The sequence below is a fragment of the Mesoplodon mirus genome (genome assembly GCF_964341445.2).
Source record: "Mesoplodon mirus genome assembly, chromosome: 4".
Taxonomy (NCBI): Eukaryota; Metazoa; Chordata; class Mammalia; order Artiodactyla; family Ziphiidae; genus Mesoplodon; species Mesoplodon mirus.
This window is the reverse complement of record NC_138979.1, coordinates 54,438,486-54,466,122: the sequence shown is the minus strand read 5'-3', so window position 1 is coordinate 54,466,122 and position 27,637 is coordinate 54,438,486. Positions and strand designations below refer to the sequence as shown.

Below are 27,637 nucleotides of genomic sequence, written 5' to 3'. Positions count from 1 at the left end.
TTTAAAGGAGGCTACTCATACAGGTGTAGAGCAGTCTTCCTTAGCAGTTTTTTGTTTGTTTGTTTTTTAAAGGGACTGAATTATCATAAAAAGAAAGTCTCTAATCTCAGAAATTTCAGGACTCCTCAAGGCTTCTGACCCATAAGCCTGAGGGGGTAGGGAAAGCTGAGAGGAACAGGGCTACTCACAATGTCTGATTCATTCATCTTGATGGTCATTTTGCTGACTGCATCTGTGGCTTTGTTGAACATCTTGAGGAGACCAGCACCACTGAATGTCTGGGTACCCACGGCGCGTGGCAGCTACAAGACCAAGAAGGCAGGGTGGCAAGTTATCTGCTGCCCCTATTTTAGGTTCAGAAGAATTAGTATCCATCAGACGGCATGCCCAAAACTTGCCAAACAAATTATTTGAACTGTAGCTTGTTATTTTCAAAGGCAGTTAGACAAATCCATAACTAGCATGTAGAGGAAAAAAAAAAATCAAAGGACCACATTAAATAGAATCAGCAAAATTTTCAGCTCCTGATATTGTGTGCAGATAGAAAGCAGAGTGTGTTACGTGGCCAGGTGACCTCACGTTGAGATCGTCTGCCCACCTAGACATGAACTGCTTAAATACCAAACACGCTTTTGTTAAAATTCAGAAGTTCTTTTGGATGCATACTCTGCACACAGCTAGACTTAAAATCTAGAGACACTTTGAAGTCGTGCTGCAATTCCATTTGGATTTTCCTCAGTGAACAAAGGTCCAAGGACAAGAACATAATTTATTCAGATTGAGGCTACTTTTAGGGACAATCTAGTTAAGTCAAGCATGCCGAATACTTAGAAACAATTTGACTAGTTCAGTCTTCCCACTCCTTTCCGAAGGCATGAAAGGGATGCTGAAGAATCCATAGTGTATATAGTATACCACGCTGAACAATTAGATTTTAGTGCCCAGGACTCTTGAGGCACTGGTTCTCAACTCAGGGCCATTTTGCCGCCTAGGGGACATTTGGCCATGTCTGGGGATAATTTTGCTTATTAAAACTGGAGGCAGGGAGGACTTCCCTGGGAGCGTAGTGGTTAAGAATCCACCTGCCAATGCAGGGGACACGGGTTCGATTCCTGGTCCGGGAAGATCCCAGATGCCATGGAGCAACTGGGCCCACGCACCACAACTACTGAGCCTGCGCTCTAGAGCCCGCGCACCACAACTACTGAGTCCGCGTGCCTAGAGCCTGTGCTCCACAACAAGAGAAGCCACCGCAATGAGAAGTCCAGGCACCACAACGAAGAGTAGCCCCCGCTCACTGCAACTGGAAAAAGCCAGCACGCAACAACGAAGACCCAATGCAGCCAAAAATAAATAAATAAATTTATTAAAAAATAATAATAAAATAAAAAAATAAAACTGGGGACAGGGAGGTGGGGGAGGGTACTGGCATCTAGTGGATGAGGCCAGGGATGCTGCTAACCCTACAATGCACAGGACAGCCTCCACAACAAAGGATGATCCAGCCCAAATGTCAGCAGTGCCACTGGAGAGAAACCCTGCTCTAGGGGTACCAAGCAAGGGTGAGGGCGTGAAAAGGAAAAGTGGATTTAGGAATCCCAGAGGAGAAAAAAGATGTAGAGCATTAGACAGAGAATTTTTAATTTAAAAAGTTCATTTTGGGGGCTTCCCTGGTTGCGCAGTGGTTGAGAGTCTGCCTGCCGATGCAGGGGGCGCGGGTTCGACCCCCCCCGTCCGGGAGGGTCCCACGTGCCACGGAGCGGCTGGGCCCATGAGCCGTGGCCGCTGGGCCTGCGCATCCGGAGCCTGTGCTCCACAGCGGGAGAGGCCACAGCGGTGAGAGGCCCGCGTAACGCAAAAAAAAAAAAAAAAAAAAAGTTCATTTTGTGGGGGGGAAATAATCCATATACTTAGTACCATTTTCTTAATTAGATAATACATATGATATGCAAATTAAAGAAAAATGTAAAAATAAAATGAAAAAAATAAATACACTAGTCCTACCCTGTCACTTATTTTCTTCTAGTTTTCTTTCCTGTAAGATATAACATTGTTTTATTCCAGTGTTTCTTTAGATCCTTAATGACTAACATATTTCTTCAGCTGTATTTATATGCTGTTTCATGTTTTACTTTTTATAATTTTTTTTTTAATTGAAGTATAGTTGATTTACAGTATTGTGTTAGTTTCAGGTGTACAGCAAAGTGATTCAGTTATATTTTTTTTCCAGATTCTTTTCCATGATAGGTCATTACAAGATACTGAATATAGTTCCTTGTGTTATACAGGGAATCCTTGTTGTTTATCTATTTTATATATAGTAGTGTATATCCATTAATCTCATACACCTAATTTATCTCTCTCCCTCATAATTCTTTAAATGTATGCTTCCAATGAATTTCTGTATATTCTCTGTTTATGATGAGAATTACGTATTTGTTGTATTGATATATTTCACTTAATTCTCCAATTATTAGCAACTGAGCTGTCTCTAGTTTTTCACAATCATGAATAGCCTAAGCATAGCCTGTTAAAAAAGACTGTCCACTTGAATCAACACTTTTGCTATATGCTGGCAGTTCTGTGCTCTGTGGTTAACTGGTTTTGAACTAAAACCCCTCAGCTCCTGGCACAAAATAAGCATTCAATTTGAGCCAAGTAGTAACCTATGAAAGATATTCCAAGGACCTGCCCAACAGATCACTGTGTTGATCTAATAAGACAAAGACAAAACTAGGTTGCAGTTTGACCTCTACAACCAGTTACTTTTATTTGTTTATTTATCTATTTTTTTGCGGTACGCGGGCCTCTCACTGTTGTGGAGCACAGGCTCTGGACGCGCAGCCTCAGCAGCCATGGCTCACGGGCCCAGCCGCTCCGCAGCATGTGGGATCTTCCCGGACCAGGGCACGAACCCGTGTCCCCTGCATCCGCAGGCGGACTCTCAACCACTGCGCCACCAGTGAAGCCCTACAACCAGTTACTTTTGACTGCAGGCAGAGCTTCTTTTATTTCAGAGGCTGAAGAATACTTGTCACTTTTGGGCGCTTACAAACTAGGATGTAGTCTGAGACTAGGCTATACACGGGTGCTCAAATATTTGTTGAATGAACTAGTTTCATTTCACAGGGGCAGATATGAATCGTGAAATTCAGTTTGTACAATACTAACCTCTTCTTTTTCCAAGAACTCCCTGACATCAGGGTCCTGTAACATCGTAGGATGATTCACAATCCTCTGAAGGTACCTACGGGGTAAGGAGTTATCTGGTTAGCTGACCTGGCCTCACAAGGTTTGGGGTATCATACAGTGCTGGCAGGGGTACAATGTCTCTCATTACTTTAAAATGTCCTCAGATAAGGCACTTAAGTACAAGCACATTCAAGTTCATATTCTTCACGTCTCTAAAAAGGGGAGAAAAATAACTGCTCAGAAAGAGACCTCAGAGCCATTCATGTTTGACTGTTGAAGAAGGAGAATCTGATTGCTCACTCAAGGTGGGGAAAGAAAAGAAGATGTTCTGTTCCTGAGGTGGGAAGGTAAGAGACTTAGGAAAGGTTAGAGATAATATGGAGGTGGGAATCTTTAATTCACTCACGTTTCACCACTACTAACTCCAGCGAATATCTCATCGTAATTAAGTCTCAGTTTCAGCTTCTCATTTGTTCTCATGGCATTCAAGAAAATAGTTTTATGGTACTTACCTTTCTAGAGCAGCCCTCCGTTTTTCAAGAAATTCTGCAGAAGAAGAATCTTCCTTCCCAACTTTTACTTTTGTCATTCCTGGAAAAGAATTTAAAAAGCAAAAAAAAAAAAAAAAAAAAAAACCCCATATATCATCATGAAAAGCATAAGCCTGTAAAAATAAGCCCACAGGAGGAAGGCAATGAGGACAGCTCTACAAAATACAACCAAAGCCCACGTCTATGTCACGAGCAGGCATGAACAAAAGGTTCTTTACATGACAGTCAATTTTTAAACTAGTCTTAAAGTGCTGAAGGTTCTACACTCTGGGATTTCCAGAGCATATGTTTTCTAAAAGGGGGCCATGGGGCTCTGAGTAAAGATTAACAGACATGAATTGATGGTAATGGGAAGATTCCTTGCCCCATCTCCTTCCCCTCATTCAGTTAGTACATTTCAATCTGGAAGGAACAGCAATCATTGAGGACTCCAGGATACCAATACAAACACACACACACACAACTGTAGAAGCTAAAACCAGAGCCTCCTATTGCACTCAAATAAAGAGACCATGTCAAAACATACTATTTCTCTAGACCACGTGTAATTTATAGGAAAATGCTGGAAATACTTTTTTAAATTAATTAATTAATTTTTGGCTGCATTGGGTCTTCGTTGCTGCGCACGAGCTTTCTCTAGTTGCGGTGAGCGGGGGCTACTCTTCGTTGCAGTGCGTGGGCTTCTCATTGCGGTGGCTTCTCTTGTTGCCGAGCACGGGCTCTAGGGCGTGTGGGCTTTAGTATTGTGGCTCGAGGGCTCTAGAGCACAGGCTCAGTAGTTGTGGCATACAGGCTTAGCTGCTCCGCGGCATGTGGGATCTTCCCAGACCAGGGATCGAACCAGTGTCCCCTGCACTAGCAGGCGGATTTTTAACCACTGTGCCACCAGGGAAGTCCCAGAAACACTTCTTTTCTAACTGCAAGAGTCTACACTGTTATTAAAAGTAGTCTCATATACTAAGTAGAAAGTATATGGCAGAAAGAATGCAAAGGAAAGAATCTAAGCAGAATTAAAGACCACAGGCTTACCTATTAGGCTCTTCTCCGGGGGAGGAGGGACGATAAAGCCATTCTGGGAGTGTTTCTCTGAAAGCTTCTCATAAAGACCCAGAAAGTCACTAAATCTTCTTTTCACTGCAAACTGTTTACTTCTGAACATTGGTAAGCTCGTCTTGGGGACAGAAAAAATACAAGGCGATCTCATTTTAAATAGGGGATGAATGAGTGTCTTGAAAGTCATCCAGCTGACATCAAGGGAATCTTTTTCCCAGATCCGTGTCATTTAGCCACTTGGTAAATAACTTTCTCTGAGATTCTTACTCTTGTTTGTTTGTTTGTTTTCTGAGCTATAATCCCCTCTGGCTGTCTGGAAATCTACGGAGCCCTTCTCAGAATAATGATTTTAAGTGCATAAAATAACATACATTGGATTACAAAGGCAACTAATTAAATTCAAATGTGGTTTTATTTGCAGGTTAAGGGCTCTTGCTCTAAGGAAAGAGATGTTGCAATCTAGTTTAAAGCTAGAACTCTATGGTTATCTATTAACCCATTCATCTTGCACTGACTTGTTAAGGGTATTAGCTGCTGGAATTAAAGCAGCCAAACGGAAGAAAAGACAGTAAACAATGCCCCTAAGGGGGAGGATCAGATGAAATGTCTACACTGTAGACACTTTAACCTCTAAAGTGTCAAAGGATCTAGAACACAGGGGCAGGTCAACAAGTAGTAGAGAGATAATATAAAGAAAACTTCTAGTAAAAAAGACTAGGCCTACATCATATTGAGAGATCATTTAATACTCACCAGACAGGCAAAATTTAAGGAGGTGGGGCCTTGCTAACTGCTGGCAGAGAAGTGTGTCAATGGGAACATTTACATACTGCTGATGGAAGTATAAACTGGTACAAGGACTTTAAAAAGCAGTTTGTATTCCTTTTCTTCAACATTTGCACTACCTATGACCCAGGGGAACTATTCCTGAGTATATACCCAAAAGAAACTCTTCTTATGTGTACACCAGGAGACATGTGCAAGTATGTTCACAGCTCATAATTACAAAAACTGGAAACATGCCAAATATTCACAACAGGAACATGAATGTATTATGCTATAATCACAAAATGGACTAATTAACTACAGCTACACACAACATGGATGGGTCTGAGGAACAATGGTAGTAAAGAAAGCACTATATTCAGCATGATACCATTTTAATGAAACTCAAAAAAAAAAAAAGCAAAACAGTACACTGTTTAGAGATACATATGGGAAGACTTTAATAAAGGAAATGAGAGACAACTCAGGAGAGTGGTCACCTCTAAGGTGTGAGGCAGGGGATAGGAGAGGGAGAAACACGCAGGTAGATTCAATGGTACTCATCTTAAGACTGGTGGTAGGTTCGGGGCTTCATTTTTTATGCTTCATAACCTGCATACAACAACGTGTAAGTTTTGTATGCATTAATATTATATAAAAAAGGAAGACCAGACCCGAGGGGCAAAAGGTTAGGGAGAGCATTAAAAGAAGTTCCACATAGGAAACCTCAGAAGAACTGATGATTTTTAAACAGGTGATATAGTTTGGGGTGATCCACCAAACTAGCTCTAAGCCACATAGCTCTTAAAGAGGGATGGTACTATATCAGATACACCACATGTCTTAATAAAACTTACAAAGTTTCACACTGAAGTGTTAGCTCTCTGGAAGAAAAGTGGAAAGGCTCAGATGAGATTACCAAGGGGATGCAGACTTGTTCCATCTTGAGTAAACTTGAAGGAAGATGTTGACAAAGAAACTAAAGAAATACCCAGAAATAATCTGAATGATGACCTTCTTGGTATGAGCACCCAAGTCTATTAAGGTGGTCATCAGCAGGGTCACTTGGACTCACCTGTGTTGTAACTTTGTAGGCCACATAGGCATTCATACCATCCCCTGTGGGGAGAACAAGAAAGCAGGAGAGGATTATTCTGTAAACCAAAGCAAAACTAATCTTGCTAACATTTAACCAGGAATCATAAGCCAGCCACAGGAGCTGTGTACAAGAAGGGATATCTGTTTCATCTCTAAGCTTTATATACTATCCTATAATCCAGTTCCTACTTTGTCTCAGGGCCTCTGTGGCGCACATCATGCCCCCATGGATGCTGGCTGTGCCCCAGTTTAAGTCAGACAAGAGAGTCAGCCTCCTGTTCCAAAGCCAGGCTCTGTTTATACCCTCCACAAAGCAGCACTGGATACTGACAATCCATCGCTTGTTACCATGCCAGTATTTGGGCTAGTTACACACATCTGTCTAAATCCAAACAATTCTCTTGCTGTATAAAGCAGGAGGAGGAGAAGGAAGCAAATGATGTGAAAGGAAACAAGAAGTTCTACCCTAAGCTAGCTCTGGGCTCCATTTGCTCTTTCAGAAGTACTGCGCCGGTCCCTCTACTGGTGCTGGGGGACACTGACCCCTCTCATCTAGCATGTTCACCCAGAGCAAAGGGCCTGGCAGGAAGACACTTCGGCTGCCTGATGTCACACAAATCTCTCTTTCCTGGAGGAATTATTTTTCTGAAAAAGGCTTTGACTGTTCAATAATTTGGGATTCAAGCAATTGTTTTTCTCTGTGGTAGTGTCCTGACCTCGACCACTTAGGGACATAAAGGCACCATTGACTCCCTGAGCAGTGAAAAGACACACATTGGACTCGAGACAAACATAACTCCAGTGCTGGGCTCTGGCACGTTAGGCTGGTTTCATTCCCTTCCTCCCCACCCCGATTCTTCCCCACACCAACCAGGAAAATGTAGGTCAACAATTACTAGCTGCCAAAGCCTCTGAACTGGTCCTGGGGTAAGGGCCCAGGGGAGGAACGTGCAGTTCTAGACCTGCAGGGTCACAGAGTACAACTTGGGTTCACTGAGATGGCTGGGAATAACTGCTTTTATAAATTACACAGAGAAGTTGGAGACTGTACAGGAAGAGAGGGCTTGCTTTCTCCATCTATCCAAGCCCTACCAAAAGAGCAATGTGACACAGACCTACTAGAGAATGGACTTGAGGACAAGGGAAGGGGGAAGGGTAAGCTGTGACAAAGTGAGAGAGTGGCATGGACATGTATACACTACCAAACATAAAATAGATAGCTCGTGGGAAGCAGCCGCATAGCACAGGGAGATCAGCTCGGTGCTTTGTGACCACCTAGAGGTGTGGGATAGGGAGGGTGGGAGAGAGACGCAAGAGGGAAGAGATAATGGGAACATATGTATGTGTATAACTGATTCACTTTGTTATAAAGCAGAAACTAACACACCATTGTAAAGCAATTATACTCCAATAAAGGTGTTAAAAAACAAACAAACAAAAAACAGAAACTATTTAAGTTAAGCTTTAGAAATTACTTTATGTTTATTACCACTGTTAGTTCTCTTCTAAACCACTTAAACTATATTGCCTAATACTACTAAGGATGCTTACCACTGATAAAAGGAAAAAAATCTAAATTTACTTTATAAACTTTCAATTTTTCATTCACAGTTGCATAATCATGGTCAAATGTCCAAAAGGTCAATTCCATAATCTAGTGCCTGCAATTAAGGAATGACTAAGTGCAAACATACATAAAAACACAGTAGCAAAGTAGGATCTTCAGACACTTTGCCTGCTTATCAGCTGTTTTTATTGAGGCAATGTGTAAGAAAAGAGACATACTTTCATGTCCAGAGCTTATAAGATATGGAAATGTCCTAGAAATGCAGCAGTTTTAAATTTGTTAATTTCCAAAATAATGTCAGGAAGTTGAAAATGACATATGCAAATTACCAAGGCTCTAAAAAGCAATATCCTGGTAGTGAGACTCTAATTTATTTAGATGTGTGTGGGAATGAGAAGCTCATGTTGAGTAAACAGCCCACGCAAACAGAAGGTGCTGTTATAAAGATCAATATGAATCTTGAAGTATGAAAATGCTTTAAGTGGCTGGTTTCTTGGCATCGACATGACTAAGAATCTACTATGGTGCAAGGGGATGAAGGTTTATCACCAAAAGTGATTTGTGTTTAAATAAATCTGATCCATGGGATGTTTAAATTACTGTTACGTGTTGAACTGTGTCCCCCTAAAAAAGATATGTTGAAAATCCTAACCCATGGTACCTCAGAATGTGACCTGATTTGAAAACAGGGTCTTTATAGAAGAAATCAAGTGAAAATGGGGTCAGTAGGGTGGGCCTTAATCCAGTATGACTGGTGTCTACATAAAAAAGGGACCTTTGGACAGAGACAGACACACATAAAGGGAAGACGATGTGAAGGCACCAGGGAGAATGCCATGTGACAATGAAGGCAGAGACTGGAGTGATTCATCTGTAAGTCAAGGAATGCCTGAGGCTCCAAAAGCTAGAGAGGCACGGAACAGTCCTTCTCTAGTGCCTTCAGAGGAAGCATGGCCTCACCAACACCATGACTTAAGACTTCTGGCCTTCAGAACTCTGAGAGAATGAATCTCTGTTGTTTTAAGCCACGCTGTTTGTGGTACTTTGTTACAGAAGTCCTAGGAAACTAACACACTCCCTCCCTCTCCTGGTACAAATATCGTGACTTTTAAATGTTAAAACAATTAGTTTTATTTACTAATAATTTATTTTATTCTACCAAGGATTTTTTTTTTTTTTTTTTTTTGCAGTACGCGGGCCTCTCACCATTGTGGCCTCTACCGTTGCGGAGCACAGGCTCTGGACACGCAGGTCCAGCGGCCATGGCTCACGGGCCCAGCCGCTCCATGGCATGTGGGATCTTTCCGGACCGGGGCACGAACCTGTGTCCCCTGCATCTGCAGGCAGACTCTCAACCACTGCGTCACCAGGGAAGCCCTCTACCAAGGATTTAAAGCAGATAATAACTAGCCTAAAATCAATGTGCATATAGAATATTCATAAGTATTAGAGAGGCAAGAGAGAATCCTAAACATGTAATCCAAAATTCTGGTCCAGGTTCTACCACGGGCCATACATTGTGACCTGACAGGAAGGCTACATTTCATTTACTGGTTCTCAATTTCCTCTACTGGTGGATGAGGGAATTGTATAAGATGCTCATAAACATCCTACCAGTGCGCCAGTCTAGGAAAAGTAAAACTCTACAGTTTAACGACAAACCATTTTGGCATAAAGTCTAATTAGATTTTTAAAATTCTTGTTCCTAGTTCAGAATAGACAAAGGGTTGGAAATCACATTTTTCCTCTTAACCATACAAATATCACCCCTACTTAATAGGAGGAAAAAGCTCTGTGCAGCCTCTTCTCTTAGGGACTATACCTGGAACAAGGAAAGTCGAGGCCTATTGCTCTCCGCTCACTAAAAGGTCTCACAAGCTTGGGACACAGGAAGGCTATCCTAAAAATCCACATTCTGGTCAAAGTTAAGTATTGTGCTTTTTGAAAATCTAATTTCAATTTGATCAAAATTCAACCTGGGTTCTTTAATCTTTACCTGTGAAAGAGAGATGCAGATTTCCCCACTTTATTAGAATATCAAGAGTACATAGTAAAAAGATATGTAACAAGAAATACAAATTTCTTGAAGGAAAAATAAATCCAGCATCCCAAGATTTTAAAACATGTGTTTTTAGGGTGCTTAAATGGACTTTATGATCTCAAGAGGGAATAAAATGGTGTCAACAACTCTGTGCGAGAAGCCCATTTTGGGTTTTTAAAAAGGGATTCGAATAATATTTGATTTTCTAATTTTTCTTTCTTAAGCCAGAAAAGGCCTAAATAAGTACTGGTAACTGCTGTTTCTGGCCTTGAAAGCATAGCAAGGGGCATAGTTTCATAGGAAAGATAATGATGAAGTATTTCATACTAGCTAGTTCAGCTCTGGAGGTAACCATTAAGAAATTAGCTAACTGTGCTTTCCACAGCCATATCCTAACATCACAGGGAGTCCCAAGTACACTTACCTATCTTCTCAGGATCAGTTATACCAACTGTCAAGTCAAATTGGTCTTCCTGTTCTTCTTCCTCTAGCTTTTAAAGAGAAGACAAATCGTGAGATACCCCCAAAAAGGCTATATTAATTTTACTCTGCATTAACATTACATCAGTATAATAACATATATTAGATATAGATATATCCTTCTACACATCAGTGTTCAGCTCTGTCCATTCCCAACAATCTTGATGAAGCAACTTCCACTACTTTAAGTCGGAGCTTGCGCAAAGGTCTTTGTTACATCTATTCTCTTAAAACATTATTTTGATCATAACAAATAATTACTAGGTTTTGGAAGACTTGCCTCTGTCAGGCTAAGGAGGGAATGAGGAGACACTATACTCTTGAATATGGGAGCTTCGGACACTAAGTATCGTTAATGACCATTGAAAGCCTCTGTGCCATCTTCTGGGTAACAGATACTCTGCCCAGGAAAGAGTTCTTTATTGGATTTTGGCTGTCCATTAACCATAAGAGTCTTCTTCAAGAGTCATACATGTTATATCAAGGTTCAAACTCAACTGAACTTCAGACTGGTAGCACAGTCCTAAACATCTAAAAGAAGACCAACAGCACAAATTCTCACCTCCTCATAGCTTGGCTGGGGCTTAGAAGAATTTGTGGCCTCCTGTGGAGGAAGAGAAATGAGTGTTTTGGCTGGCACCTTCTTCTGATTATTTTGTGTGCTGTCCAGGGATAGCTCCACTGTGGCATCTAAAAATAGTTGATATTTTATAATGAAAGAAGAGTCAGAAAAACTGTAAGCTAGAAAAAATGGACCTAAGATACAAATGCAGTTAACACTGGGGGAAAAGTACTGTTTGCCACATCTGAGGATGACACTGTTGTTTTACCACAGTTTAAGAATGTTCACAATTACAGTTTTAGATCATCTTGCAAAGATTAAGTTATGTTTAATATATGCTGTCCAAGGGGGATAAAAAAATATTGCAATATCTGAAAATCTTTCTAATCAAAATAGTTTAAAAAAAAGTGCTAAAGAGCTGTCTTTGTCTAGGAAAATCTCAGCTGAACAGAACAACCCATTCCCTAAGTGTTCTAGGGAGGGGACTTTTAAAAGAGCATTATGTACCATTTTTAGGCATTACAATTTCTTAGGCAAATAATAAGAATGCACTCTCAACTTGGAGCAATGGAGCTAGAAGTTCAAAGCCTAAATAACTGAGATTTTTTTTTCTTTTTAATAAAGAAAAATATAAATATCCATTAGGGTTTGGCCTGATCAGTAAGTATTCAATTCTAGCCTTAGGGAATTCAAAGATAACTGTTTCTTTTTCTTTTCTAGACTTTCATTTGGAGCTAAAATGAAACCAGACAGAGGGGTCTATAAGGCATAACCAGGTCCTAGATCAATGTTATTACCATTAAAAGTTAATCATGTCTATAAACAAGGTTGCCAGACTGTCGGAATCCTATCAGGATTCTTTTCCTCACCAGAAAAAGAGAGGTGGTAATATAATCTGGCCCTACTGTAGGAGTACAAACCACACAAAAAGTATGCATAATGAACATGCTAGGGTGATAGGATTCTTTGAAGCAAGCAACCAGCTAAAGTATGTTTAAGAAATTCATATCATGCAGGCACCACATAAATAATTAAGTTATCCAATCCAATAAATGTGATTGAAAACGAAACAGGAATTTAAACATTTAAAACCTTTGGCTTATTAGAGTGCTACTAAAAGCCTTTTGAAGAGCTGTGCATTTTTTATTGAGAGTCCTGTGACAAATGTGACAAAACTTACATCAAAAATGCTTTTTTCTTTGTACTCTTGATAAGAGTAATGGAAGAGCCACTGGACTCCATCACAGAGATTCTGACCATCACTAAACTAATCATGTAGAAAGTATCAGAACATTTAAATTTCCACAGTCAATAACTGAAATATCTGAGAAACTACTCGAGTCCTAAACTAAATGTATCACTGTAGGCATTCCTTTCTATAGATATCTTACGTTCCTTTCTTAGTAATGAGGCAGTCATTGGCTGCTTATGAAAACAGTTGGGGAATGAAGTAAATCAGAACCTTCATCAGCAATAAATATGTCCCTAATAAAGATCTTCTACATGTTCATATATAAAACCCAACCATGGGGGTAACTCAGTCACACCAAGATTTCAGGTCTTTTTAAAGGGCAAATCATATAAATGTTAAGTTCCCAAAGATAGAAAAACCTTCTTTGCAGTCTGCCATATAACTAGATGATTCATTATTTGCATTTCTCCTCCAGAAATTTTATCCAAAATGTAAACATTAGCAGAATGAACAGTGGGCACTTAAGTTTCAGAGAGGAAAGGAATTGGAAAATATTTGAAATCTTTATATTCCTTCTTCTAACCTCTTCTTCCCTTGTCACGTATTAATTTTGCACTGAGTTCAAATGTGAGAGTCCTCCCAAGATCTTCCCTTCCCAAGTCCACCCTCTCATCTCTTCCCTTCCTTATCATTCTCTCCTTTGAGGGTCTCATTCACATGGCAGTTTCAATTACCACCTCTAGGAAGTTGATCCCCACATTTAAAATTTAAAATATCTAAAACCCAAACTCACTCTCCCCACCTTCCAACTCAAAGCTAGTTTCTTCTGTAGAATGTAGTTCTCAAAATGGTACCATTTTCTTCCTAATCCTTGGGCTTGAAACTTTTGACTGTCTTCAATCCTTATTTTTGGACACCCGTTATATCCAATCACAACACCAGATTCTGTTGATTTCAGTTTTTGAAAAGTTTTCACCTTTCTTTTCCTATTTCCATTACCTTATTTTTGGTCTTTACCATTTCATTCTTGAATTAATTTGTGATTGCCTTCTGACATCTCCAGTCTTTGTCCACTGCAATCCATTTTATATAATAATTCTACCAGGTCAGTCTTTCCTCACTTTGCCCATATCACTTTCCTTACTCAAAACTACCAATGGCTCTTAATTGGCATTAGGATGAAAATTCAAATTCTAATTATTACTGTTATCCAAAATCCTCCTAAACAACCTTTCCAGACTTATCTTCCATGGCATCTCTAAGAAGCCCCTGTTTTGGCCCACTGAGTTTACTGACTGTCCCTCAAACACACTATATACTTCCTGCCTAACCATTTACACCCTTTCTCTTTTTCCTACATAAATCCTGCTTCTTCCAAGAAGTCTTACAAGATCACTCTAGAGCAGAGCTTATCAATGAGGGCACTACTGATATTTTGGGCTGGATAATTCTTTTTGGTGAGGGGCTGTCTGTGTACTATGGGGTGTTTAGCAGCATCCATGGCCTCTACTCAGCAGATACCGGCAGCACTGCCAGGTGTGACAAACAACAATGTCTCCAACCATTGCCAAATGTCTTTGAATGTCTTTGGGGGTGGTGCAGGGGAAGGACCACCTTTTGTTGAGAACAGGGCAGTCCCTCTCAACAAAAAATTATTGGGCCCAAAATGTTAATAGTGCCAAGATTGAGAAACTCTGTTCTATACTAGTATTTTTCAAACTGCAGGTTGTTGTTCACTGGGGAATTGTGACAGTGATTCAGTGGGTTACAAACAGCATTTAAAACAAAGAGAAACAACAGAAAATTTCAGATTGTATGGAGGGTAGTAAAGGCAAGTCATTTAATAAAACTTTTAGTTTTATACAAGTGCATAAATATTTTGGATTATGACACAAAATGTATTTCATACTATGAGTCTTGGTCATAAAAGTCTAAAACCACTGCTTTAGTCTCACCTCAGACCCCTCTGAGCTCCTGTGACCTAATATTTCTATCAGTCCTCTGGCCACATTTATATTATTGTTTAACAATTTGTCTAAATCACATTCTTAAATAACTGTATGTTTATGTCTTACTCCCTAAACCTGTAAGAATCGTGATGGCAGGTACTGCCTTTTATTATGTTTTGGAATCCTCCACAATAGTATCTTACGTAGAGTTGTGTTTCTCATATATATACAGCTTTTTACTTTAACTCAGCAACTTAGAAGATTCCTAGCTTAAGTTTTGAGTCCATACTTGCCTGCAAAGAGATCCTGTGGCTCTTGGTCTTGTTCCTCATGGATCCCATTTTCTTTGGAGCCACTGTTGATGGGAAGGAGGGAAGCAATTCTCTTTGGAGACTGCGGCTTACTCTGAAAACAAAGAAATACTCTGAATACTCTGAATAAAATTGTACCATTAAAAACAAACCTAGAGGACTTCCCTGGTGGTCCAGTGGTTAAGACCCTGCACTTCCACTGCAGGGGAAACGTTCAATCCCTGGTTAGGGAACTAAGATCCCCCATGCTGCTCCACACGGCCAAAAAAACCACCAAAAAACAAACCAACCTAGAAAGTGACTTCTGATGCACCCCTCAGTTGCTCCCTCAGGTGTTTAGGGGAAGACAGGATCACTAGTCAGCCAGTTTAATAAGCAGCAAATCATTATTAGTGATGTAAGTGTGGCCTGAGTGATCACAGAGCTAAAATAAACTCACACATTTTAGGGTTAATTTCTAACACTATAACCCTGCTGAAATGCCCTACCCCAAAGCACATGATGCCAACATGGGTATGTGTATACAAAGATAATTTTCAAAAGAACCTGTCCAAATGCATTTCTCCTCAGTTGATGACCTTTATTCTTTCAAATGCTGACAGGGCACATTCTAGTGTCCAGGACACCACACTAGAGACCATAAATCAAGCTCTGATCCTGACTTATTTTGTGGCCTTGGCTGAACCATTCACTGAAGCCCAGTTATGTGGATATTACCGACCCTCCTGACAGGCAAAGGAAGGTATGACACTTTAATGTTGTTTGTAAATATAACTTATCTTTTCATCCTTAACTTATAGAGACACGATTTTCAACCAGACTTGTGTCAGGCTAGCAGAAGAAAAACCAACCATGCTTAGCCTATGGGCACATGGTGAAAATACAGTCAGTCCATGACCTTTATCAAAAGCTCAGTGATCAGCCGCAAGCCAGTGTGGGGTGAGGCCCCAGACCGGTACCAGAGTGAACAAAGCTGGATTGTGTAGAAAACGAACAGAAAGCTGAGAATCTGACTTCAAAAGCCATGGTGTCATATTAGAGGGTTTTGAAGTCAGACCCCAAGGCCAAATCAGTTAAAAGACCTGACTTAAGGAATCTTTTATGAAACATTTCCTTAACAAACCTGAGGGTGTTTGTTCCTTGGAAACAGGCCCTTTCTGACCCAACAGAACAAAGTGAAATGACAGATTTTTTGGGTACTTTGAATCTGTCATGCAAACAGCTCCATCCCAGTACTGGTGCCACCCTCAGGGAAAGAAACTGTTACCAATATGTAGATTTATACTAGCAAACAACAACATTTTCTACGCTAATAAAATTTAATGAGCTGTTAGTTGTATGTGCTTAAATGTTACCAATTCGGTTAGAGACAGTGATCCTGTCTTCTAGCTGCTTCCACAATCTTAAAAAACCACCAAAAAAAAAAAAAATCACTGCCGAGACACAGACAACAAATAATAGGGCAAAACCAAACCCTACACTTCCCTTTTGCCTCTTAACTTGCCAACTACTTTCTTACACGTCTTACACACGTCCATCCTATACATGCTCTTGTGCTCTTGTACAGTATAGGGAATCTCATAAAAAGCCATCTGATGTCTTTTAATTCAGTTCCCACTAATGCCAGTCGCCTCTAGATGGAGATCTAAGAGAGATTAAAACTCAGATACATTAAGAATACACATATATAAATTTAATTGACTAGTAACTCACCAGAGAGACTAAAGCAACAGGAAAAGAACAGGTTAGAATTTACCCATTTTTAACAACACCGAGAAGAACCCATTCTTGTGATACGAAGATGAATAAAGCCACCTTTCTATTTCTGTTTTATCATCTAAACTTGGAAGTTTAAAGATTAAGAAAATTTTCTGGAGCAATGCTAGAATAGCAGTCTGTTTGGGAGAAAATATTTGCAAACGATGAGACCGACAAGGGCTTTATTTCCAAAATATACAAATAGCTCATACAACTCAATAACAAAAAACCAAACAACCCAATCAAAGAATGGGCAGAAGACCTAAATAAACATTGCTCCAAAGAAGACATACAGATGGCCAACAGGCACATGAAAAGACGCTCAACATCGCTAATTATTAGAGAAATGCAAGTCAAAACTACAATGAGGTATTGCCTCACACGGATCAGAAGGGCCGTCATTAAAAAGTCTACAAATAACAAATGCTGTAGAGGGTGTGGAGAAAAGGGAACCCTCTTACACTGTTGGTGGGAATGTAAACTGGTGCAGCCACTATGGAAAACAGTATTAAGGTTCATTAAAAAACTGAAAGTAGAGTTGCCATATGATCCAGCAATCCCACTCCTGGGCATATACCCAGAGAAAACTCTAATTCGAAAAGATACACACACCCCAATGTTCACAGCAGCACTATTTACAATAGCCAAGACATGGAAGCAACCTAAACGTCCACTGCTAGATGAATGGACAAAGCAGATGCGGTATAAATATACAATGAATACTACTCAGCCATATTGCACGCACCTAGAGATTATCATACTAAGTGAAGTTAGACAGAAAAAGACAAATATATCACTTACATGTGGAATCTAAAATATGATACAAGTGAACTTATTTACAAAACAGAAACAGATTCACAGACACAGAAAACAAACTTAAGGTTACCAAAGGGGAAAGGGGATGGGGAAGGGATAAATTAGGAGTTTGGGATTAGCAGATAAAAACTACTATATATAAAATAGATAAACAACAAGGTCCTACTATATAGCACAGGGGACTATATTCAATATCTTGTAATAAACCACAATGGAAAAGAACACGAAAAAGAATATATACACATATATAACCAAACACACACACACACACGTATAACTGAATCAAGTTGCTATACACCAGAAACGAACACAACATTGTAAATCAACTATACTTCAATCAAAAAAACAAAAGAATAGCAGTCTGTCTTTCCCTATACTAATCAGAAAAGACAGATCCAGATGGATGGGATACTGTGGTGACAACTAGAGCACAACTACTTGTCATTCTTCCTCTACCAGATACCCTTCAAGCCCAAACCACACGCTGCTTGACTAGAGCTGTGACGAAAACAAAAGCTTGTGCACTCTTAGTAAGCTAGGTAACAACTACCTTTGAGAATAGAAAACTGCTCCTCAAATATACTCTGGGACTCCATTCCAAAAACCACTCAAGGCTGAGTTCTAGGAAAGCTGAACATAGTTAGACTGATTATTGTGTTTACTATTCTAATTTTTCCTCAGTAGTTCTTTTATAAAATTAATCTATGTACATAAAACTTTGTATTCTGTTTTTGCCCCCTTTGCCATCTGAGCAGTTTTTTCATGTCATTAAGGTTGTACAAAAATCCCACTTTTAGTGACTTAACTCTCTATCATATGGGTATACTACAACATAGTCATTTCCCTAATGATGGGCATTTAGACAGTTTCCAGGTTTTTATTTTTATCATCACAAAAAATATGGTGATGTCTATCCCTATATATACGTCTACATCTGATTATTTCCTTGAGATAGATTCTTAAGCAGAATTATTCAATGAAATTTTCAAAGGCTCTACTAAGCTCCCTTCCAGAAAGATCACGATTTGCATCCACCCCCAGGCCCCCACCCCACACCACCATAGCAACATTAAGCATTCTCCCTCTCTCTAAAAAATCTTTGTAGGTTAACTAGTTATAAGTTGTCTTGTTCCCACATGTTTACTGGCCATCTGAATCCCTGTGATGTGTTTTGATGTCCTTTGCCCATTTTTTATGCTAAGTTAGCGTTACTTAGATGTACACTTCTCTTACATAAGTATGTTAACTTTCTCTCCGGCATATTGTACAGTACCCACGCCCCCAATTTTATCTCTTTTCTCTTTGTTTTATTTTTGATCTTAGCAAATTTATTTTCAATTGACTGATTTGGATTGGCACTGGCCTATTTCTTTAGGCTGAAGAGTACCCAGCACACAGTTGTCCTTTGAGGCATATTCTCAAGTTTTACTTAAAATCAAATGCAAGAGAAGCTGAGCAGAACTATTTTTAAGGATAAGAAGAAATGAACCCCTGTTCATGGTACCCAACATTTATACAGGACTGTTAATAGAAAACAAGTCTTCCATGAGACTAGAGTTTATAATAATAGCTTACTTCTCATCAAAATAAATAGCCACCTGGCATTAAAACATAACATATTTCATATGCCATGCCCAAGGTTAAAAGGTTAATTTTCATCAGTATTAAGGAATGATTTATATTAAAAAGCTAATTTTGAAGCAACAGTTTAAATTTTAGGAAGGACACATTTTTGGGGGCGGAGGCACACTGATTACAGAGTGACAAAATCAATACTAAAAATAAGGCTTGCTTTATAATTCATATTTTAAAAATCTCTTAATAGTAAGTCACAAAACTCTGAAGGGGGCTAACTTTCTAGGCAATAGATAAAACTATTTTCTGTGATGAAATTTTTTAAATTTATTTTTTATTGAAGTATAGTTAATGTACAATAATGTATAAGTTACAGGTGTACAGAACAGTGATTAACAATTTTTAAAGGTTATACTCCATTTATAGTTATTATAAAATATTGGCTATATTCCCTGTGTTATACAATATATCCTTATAATTTATTTATTTATTTATTATTTATTTATTTATTTTGCAGTACGCGGGCCTCTCACTGCTGCGGCCTCTCCCGCTGTGGAGCACAGGCTCCAGACGTGCAGGCTCAGCAGCCATGGCTCACGGGCCCAGCCGCTCCGCGGCATGCGGGATCCTCCCAAACCGGGGCACGAACCCGCGTCCCCTGCATCGGCAGGCGGACTCTCAACCACTGCGCCACCAGGGAAGCCCTATAATTTATTTTATACATAGTACTTTGTACCTCTTAATTCCCTATCCCTATACTACCCCTCTCCCTTCCCTCTCCCTACTGGTAACCACTAGTTTGTTCTCTATATCTGTGAGTCTGCTTCTTTTTTGTTATATTCACTAGTTTGTTGAATTTTTCAGATTCCACATATAAGTGATATCATACAGTATTTGTCTTTCATCTTTCTCTGACATATTTCACTTAGTATAATACCCTCCAAGTCCATTCCTATTGTTGCAAATGACAAAATTTCATTTTTTATGACTGAGTAGTATTCCATTGTGTGTGTGTGTGTGTGTGTGTGTATATATATATATATATATATTTTTTTTTTTTACCACATCTTAATCCCTTCATCTGTTGATGGACACTTAGGTTGTTTGCATATCCTGGCAATGGTAAATAATGCTGCTACGAACATTGGGGTGCATTATCTTTTCAAATTAGTGTTTTATGGATATACACCCAGGTAGAATTGCTGGGTCATATGGTAGTTCCATTTTTAGTTTTTTAAGAAACTTCCATACTGTTTTACAATTCATATATATTTTATGTGTTGCAATTCATGGTCGTTATTATCATTACTTAAGCTCAAATCATTCCATCTTTGGCCAGTGGGAACCTCTTCAAGTTGGCTCTGAGTGGTTTTTTTTGTTTTTTTTTTTTGCGGTACACGGGCCTCTCACTGTTGTGGCCTCTCCCATTGTGAAGCACAGGCTCTGGACGTGCAGGCTCAGCGGCCATGGCTCATGGGCCTAGCCGCTCCGCGGCATGTGGGATCTTCCCGGACTGGGGCACAAACCCACGTCCCCTGCATCGGCAGGCAGACTCTCAACCACTATGCCACCAGGGAAGCCTGGGGTTGACTTAGTATTTTTGACGTGACCCTGTAGCCTTTGACAGCTTCCTTGTTATCTGTAATGACAAGATTGTCCAGGCTCTTTTTGTACGTTTCCTACCTCACACCTGAAATCAGCCTGTTCTACGAGAACAAGAAGCCCTGGTTTCTTGAAATAGTATTTCAAGACCACGATCTGAGCACTAGGGGTATTCAGAGGTACCTGGGTTCATCGGTGTTTCTAGAGCTTTTCAGTAGATAGATATAGATACACACATTTGTTTTTAAAATGTTTCATGTGTTCATACTGACATTTTCCATTCAAATATCAAGACTACAAATTTCAAGTCTCCTTTCTTTCATATAAGAATTCTCTTTCTCAAGAACACAGTGGATGATAGGATTAGACTGTCTCGTAAGTATTCACTTGATTTATCCCACATTACAGTCTCAGGATAACAATGCTGATACTATCACCAACTACTATGGTTACTGAAAACAGTTAAACATTTTTTTGCAAATGTTATCCCCATTCCCTTTCCTTTTTAAAAAATATAGCTGTGGGCTTCCCTGGTGGCGCAGTGGCTGAGAATCCACCTGCCGACGCAGGGGACACAGGTTCGTGCCCCGGTCCAGGAAGATCCCACATGCTGCGGAGCGGCTGAGCCCGTGAGCCATGGCCGCTGAGCGTGCGCATCCGGAGCCTGTGCTCCGCAATGGGAGAGGCCACAACAGTGAGAGGCCCGTATACCGCAAAAAAATAAATAAATAAAAAATATAGTTGTTTTATATCTGTAGTGTCAGAGCGTACGACCATGACATATGATGCTCTCTCCTTTTTATTCCTCTTTAAGTCTGAATTCTATAGGCAACTGCATCTTCAGTGCTCACCACCGGTCCATATGTCGATGTGTCTTCAATCATTTTGGCTGTCTAAGGAAGGGCTCAGAGGAACAGTATTCTCTGGGTTCTTGTGCTTCTGTTTGTAATTACAGGAGCACTCAGACAGCCTAATCCTAATTCTCAGAGAGTCACTAGAAAGATATGCCAGCAAGACAGCACTTGTGTTAAGAGCAAACGGGTATTCCTTGCCAATTACTGGCTTCAAACCATGAGGCTCAGGCTACTAATGAAATTTTCTTAGGTCAGGGAAGGACAGATGTGGGCTTCCTGTCCCCCAGAGCTGACACAGCCATTCAGTACTGAAAAGTACTGCTGTGACTCCGGGTATCTTCTGTTTAGGTTAACCAGTTTTGATTCTTCCTCATGTTGCTCAATTGCTCTTTGCTCCAGGCAGAATCTTTGCATTATGTTCAAGGGACCTCAGAAGGTAGTACAATTGAAATACTCAATTGCATTTAGAGGATGAATCCAAATAAAAAGCTCAAGTAACAGTGCTCCTGGAAAACTGGGTACATACTCATTTTCCGATGAAAAATGTGGATAATTTAGTTAAGGCAAGATGGAGCTACGGAATTGTGTGACAAGGAACGGACAATTAGGAATAAGTCAACCCCAGAAGTTATACCCAGATGATAAAACGGCAGTCACGAAGTCTTTAAAAATTACCCTGGTAAGGCTTCCCTGGTGGTGCAGTGGTTAAGAATCTGCCTGCCAATGAAGGGGACATGAGTTTGAGCCCTGGCCTGGGAAGATCCCACATGCCGCGGAGCAACTAAACCCGTGTGCCACAGCTACAGAAACATGTAGCGCCTACAGCCCATGCTCCGCAACAAGAAAAGCCGCCGCAATGAGAAGCCCGCGCACTGCAACGGAGTAGCCCCCGCTCGCCGCAACCAGAGAAAGCCCGCGCACAGCAACAAAGACCCAACGCAGCCAAAAAAAAAAAAAACTTACACTGGAAGACATTGGCATGAAATACTGCTCCTTTTGCCACCTTTACTTCTGGGGAGAAATGAGCTAAGTGGGGCAGTGTATTAGTTTTCTATCATGGCTGTGACAAATTATCACAAATTTAACAGATTAAACAATGGAAATTTATTCATTTATAGTTCTGTAGAAGTCAATACAGGTCTCCCTGAGCTAAAATCAAGGTATCATCATGGCTGCATTCCTTTCTGGAGGTTCTAGGGGAGAATCTGTTTCCTTGCTCTTTCTAGCTTCTAGAAGCTGCCTACATTCCTTGGCTCATGGCCCACTTCCTCCATCTTCAAAGCCAACAATGTTACATCTCTCTGTGCCTTTCTTCTGAAGGTAGTGACTCTGTCTCTTCCATTTTTAAAGGATCCTTGTGGTTACACCGGGCCTACTCAGATCATCCAGGATAATTTCCCTACTTTAAGGTCAGCTGATTAGCAACCTTAATCCCAACTTCAAATTTACCCTTTGCTTTGTAACCTAAGACCCTCACAGGTTCCAGGAATAGGAGTGGACATGCTGGAGGGGGAAGTCATTCCGCCTACCGCAGGCAGTGACTCCTCTCCCACACCATGTTTCAAAAATGGCACAGATGCACTAAAAGTTTCTGTGCTTAAGAAAATGGACATTAAGTGTCCCCTGGATTTGGTACATCTTACTCTACAAACTGGGTGAATATCTAACTAACCTAAATAATTTCACAGTATTACCCCCTCTCATAATGTAAGGAGTTAAAGTAGGGATTCTTATGTGGGGTCCATGAGCCACAGAATTGAGAATTGGGCCTATGAATTTAAATGGGAAAAAAATTACAATTTACCTTTCACTAACCTCTAACTGAAATTCAGCATTTTCTTCAATTATAAAGACAGGCAACAAACCATGAGTAGTAGCAGTACCTGAGACATAGCTAATAAAAATTAGATATTTTTATTTGATATTACAGTTATTACAGACCTTAAAATATCATTTATGCTCATCTCAATTTAAAAATCACGAAAGTTATTAGACCTATCCCTAGATATTATTTAAAGCATTTTAAAAAAAGCATTGGGCCTCCCTGGTGGCGCAGTGGTTGAGAGTCCGCCTGCCGATGCAGGGGATACGGGTTCGTGCCCCGGTCTGGGAGGATCCCATATGCCGCGGAGCGGCTGGGCCCGTGAGCCGTGGCCGCTGGGCCTGCGCGTCCGGAGCCTGTGCTCCGCAACGGGGGAGGCCACAGCAGTGAGAGGCCCGCATACCGCAAAAAAAAAAAAAAAGCATATAACATAAAATTGTTCTAATGTTTTGATAATTACATTTTAGTATAATTGGTTTCCTTTGTAATATTATATATTTTATACATTTAAGAACATTATTCTGAGAATGGGTCCACAGACTTCCCTGGACTGCTAATGGGTCCATGACACAAAAAAGGTAGAGAACCTCTGAGCTAGTTCCTCTAGGACTAATGAAAATGGAAAAGGGGGAGCTAGAAGGGTGGGGAAAATGAGCCTGAAACTGACCAATGAGCTAGTAAAGGAAAACCATGAGCAAGTGCAGTAGAGACCTCAAAGTGAAAGGCCATCCATGATCTACCAAAATTTAGCTACAGACATTCTACTGAATCCTCTGGTGTAACTTCCATACCAAATTTTTGGGGTCTCAAACTAATATAACTTGGAAGGGCCTGGAACTGAAGAAGGATCAGAGTACTAATGGTGCATTAGCTTCTAAATTGAAAAAGCAGAACAAACCCAGTTCAAATCTGCTCTGAAAGCAAAATGAAGCCCCAGCTGTCCATTTGACTAAGCAAAAGAATAAGCCAGACAAAGTTGAGCAACAGGCTTTTCCTGGAGATGAGATACTTATGGCTACTTGCTCTAGTAACTATCAACTACTCATGATTTATTTATGACAGCAGTTACTGAAGAGTGCTGAGAAGCTTTGAGGACCAAGGGAAAGAAATTAGAGTGTTCTTTTTCCTCTCCCTTCTCCCCGCCAAATGAATCGCAAGTGGCCAAGTCATTAGAGTTACACTGACATCTGAGTAAGTAAAGGGGCAGCAACTCCCTACAGAACCTAGAAGTCGGATCACAACCTTAGTTGCTTCTCTCATAAGCCCCAAACTCTAATTTTATTTCATTTTTATTTATTTATTTTTTATTTTGGCTGAGTTGGGTCTTCGTTGCTGCGTGTGGGTTTTCTCTAGTTGCAGTGAGTGGGGGCTACTTTTCGTTGTGGTGCATGGGCTCTAGGCACGCGGGTTTCAGTAGTTGTGGCACGTGGGCTCAATAGTTGTGGCTCGAGGGCTCTAGAGCACAGGCTCAGTAGTTGTGGTGCATGGGCTTAGTTGCTCCGCAGCACGTGGGATCTTCCCGGACCAGGGCTCGAACCCATGTCCCCTGCATTGGCAGGCGGATTCTTAACCACTGTGCCACAGAGAAGCACCCCCAACTCTTATTTTAAATACATTTTAAGTTGAGTTCTTATTAGTCATCTTTAAAAGTCTTCTCTCATGCCCCTTTCTCCAAAAGTGTTTTGTAACTACTTTTGTTAGCTTCTCCTCCATAACCTTGAAAGCTAGGTTAACTGCTAGTATAAGTCTATGATCAAGAAACCAATGAGTCTATGTACTTCAGGAAAATCTAAACTTATTAGAAGTTTACAATTTGAGCTGAGCATTAAAATGAATCTTTAGACAAAACACCAGTTACTGACTTTTCCAAGAACATCTGTATCAGACCTGTGTGAAAAATGTGTAATTTCAACTTCTGATCTTTTGATCAGATCTGACCACTTGATGTGATGTTAGCTCCAAAAACAAGTGCTTGAGACAATATGCCTACAGAAAATACTACAAACTAGATGGACAGTTACCCATGACTATTTACTAATATTAGTTGTAAATGACTATACCATTAACGAAAGAAACTAAGTATTAAATCTGTTTAAAAATACTGTTGTATAGATTAACTCTAAGAAGTCTGATTAGGGGACTTCCCTGGTGGTGCAGTGGTTAAGAATCTGCCTGCCAAGGCAGGGGACACGGGTTCAAGCCCTGGTCCAGGAAGATCCCACTTGCCGCGGAGCAGCTAAGCCCGTGTGCCACAACTACTGAGCCTGCGCACCACAACTACTGAAGCCCGCACGCTTAGAGCCCATGCTCCACAACAAGAGAAGCCACCGCAATGAGAAGCCTGCACACCACAACAAAGAGTAGCCCCCGCTCGCCGCAACTAGAGAAAGCCTGTGCGCAGCAATGAAGACCCAACACAGCCATAAATAAATAAATAAATAAATTTATTTTTAAAAAAAAAAAGAAGAAGTCTGATTAGGAACAGAGAAAGGACAGTATCAAGAAACTTACTGAGGACATGTTATACCTTTGGGAATAGCCACCATGCATTTTGCAGAACAGAGAATTAAAATCTTAGCCAGTTAAACTATCAATTTCCTTAGAGCTTTTAATGAAATTACCAACTTATATCCAGATCTAAAAAAGTTATCCTATAAGCACTCAAAAGGAAATAAACTGGCCTTAAAAAAGAGCTGAGATAACATTGTAAAATGGTGCAACTGCTATGGAAAACAGTATGGAGGTTCCTCAAAAACTTAGAAATAGAACTACCTTACGATCCAGCAATCCCACTTCCGAGTATATATCCAAAAGAATTGAAAGCAGGGTCTCAAAGAGATATTTGCATACCCATAGCAGCACTACTCATAGAGCCAAAAGGCAGAAGTAACCCAAATGTCCACTGAAGGATGTATGGATAAACGAAATGTGGTCTATACATTTGATGGAATATTATTCAGCCTTAAAAAGGAAGGAAATTATGATACATGCTACAACATGGATGCATCCTGAGGATACTGTGCTAAGTGAAATAAACCAGTCACAAAAAAGACAAATATGAGTCCACTTTATGAGGTTATCTAAAGCAGTCAAATTCATAGAAACAGAAAGTAGAATGGTGGCTACCAGGGGCCCAGGGGAGGGGGATAAGGGGAGTTGTTATTTAATGCAGGAGATCTGTTTCACACAAATGTGAGTATACTTAGTACTACTGAACTGTACAATTTAAAATGGTTATGATGATAAATTTTGTTGTGTGTTTTATACCACAATTTTAAAAAAGCTGATTTGTTTCCCCCTCAGGATACATGTTATATTGATCATAAATGTAGGACTGGATTCTAAAAATACCATGTCCTTTTCTGTCTAAATGTTAATATGTAACTTATGTTTATATAATTCCCTATAGTCCATAAAACACTGTCAATCAGAAGCCAATTGCTATCCTTGACTTTTGAGTACCAATAAAGGCTAGTGATATTGTTCTTTGAACACCAGTGGAAATATGTAAATAAGTCTTGATTAGCCAAAGACAATTCTTTCAATATATGACTTTTCATTTTCAAGTCCCCTGCTATTTTGTCCTTATCCTATTCTTTTTTTCTAGCCATTTCTCTAATTACGAGGGTTTCAATTTAAGAATATGAGTGGTGAGAAAAAAAAATCTAATTGGTATAATGTATCATCAAATGAAGAAGTTACCAGATTTGGCCAAAACCTGAACCAAGGATATCATTAATCTATGTTTCCCTCCTTTTTCTCAGCATGAAAAAGGCCACCACAGTTCTCCTCTTTTATTCAGAGGACAAATCTAATGGTGGTCCTGGCATACTGCTAAAAAGAGATGGGCATATAAGAGCTTCTGGGAAGGCAGATAAAGAACTTGCTTCAATTTTACCTTTCCGGTTTAGAAGTATGCAAATAAGACCAGTGAGGTCAAATGAGATGCAAAAACATGTATGCTATTTAGTCTTTTTAATATAACAATTTTAAGAATTAGAAGAACCGAAAAGGGGATCTAATTTAGTCTCTCTTTTTACTAAGGGAAAAATGAATCCTATCCTAGAACTAAGAAAGTTTTAACTAAATAGATACATATCTGGATTCAGGTCCAATCAAAGATTCGATAATATATTTAAAATTTTAGACCTTTTTATTCATAGGTCCACAAAGTAAGAGGCATAAAGAAGATAAGGTCTTGAGTATTCTTAAGAACCAGAACTTCCACAAGCTGGTTTTCAGGCTTAAGGCAATGATTTCAGATTTGTTTTAATAATCCTTTTAACTCCAGTCTATCCCATTCAAATAATTAGTTTGTAGATCCTAAAATGCATATCAGGGGCTGCTCTTTCCATTAGAAATCAAATCATATTTTTATTACCATATTAACAAAGCCTCTAGGGCTCTAAAAGAGAGCAGATGGGATGATTAACAGCAGCAGCTGTTACA

The 27,637-nt window shown here is 39.9% G+C and overlaps 1 protein-coding gene across 1 annotated transcript in view; it reads right to left on the bottom strand.

Annotated features, from left to right (window-relative positions):
- Positions 1-27,637, bottom strand: part of SNX1 (sorting nexin 1) — a 36,493-nt gene that overhangs the window by 6,301 nt on the left and 2,555 nt on the right. The window contains exons 2-9 of the mRNA XM_082616869.1: positions 14,744-14,855; positions 11,310-11,437; positions 10,692-10,758; positions 6,637-6,680; positions 4,773-4,914; positions 3,705-3,783; positions 3,172-3,247; positions 189-302 (exon numbers count right to left, since the gene is read on the bottom strand). Coding sequence (XP_082472995.1) covers positions 189-302; positions 3,172-3,247; positions 3,705-3,783; positions 4,773-4,914; positions 6,637-6,680; positions 10,692-10,758; positions 11,310-11,437; positions 14,744-14,855 — 762 coding nt within the window. The remainder of the gene's footprint in view (positions 1-188; positions 303-3,171; positions 3,248-3,704; positions 3,784-4,772; positions 4,915-6,636; positions 6,681-10,691; positions 10,759-11,309; positions 11,438-14,743; positions 14,856-27,637) is intronic.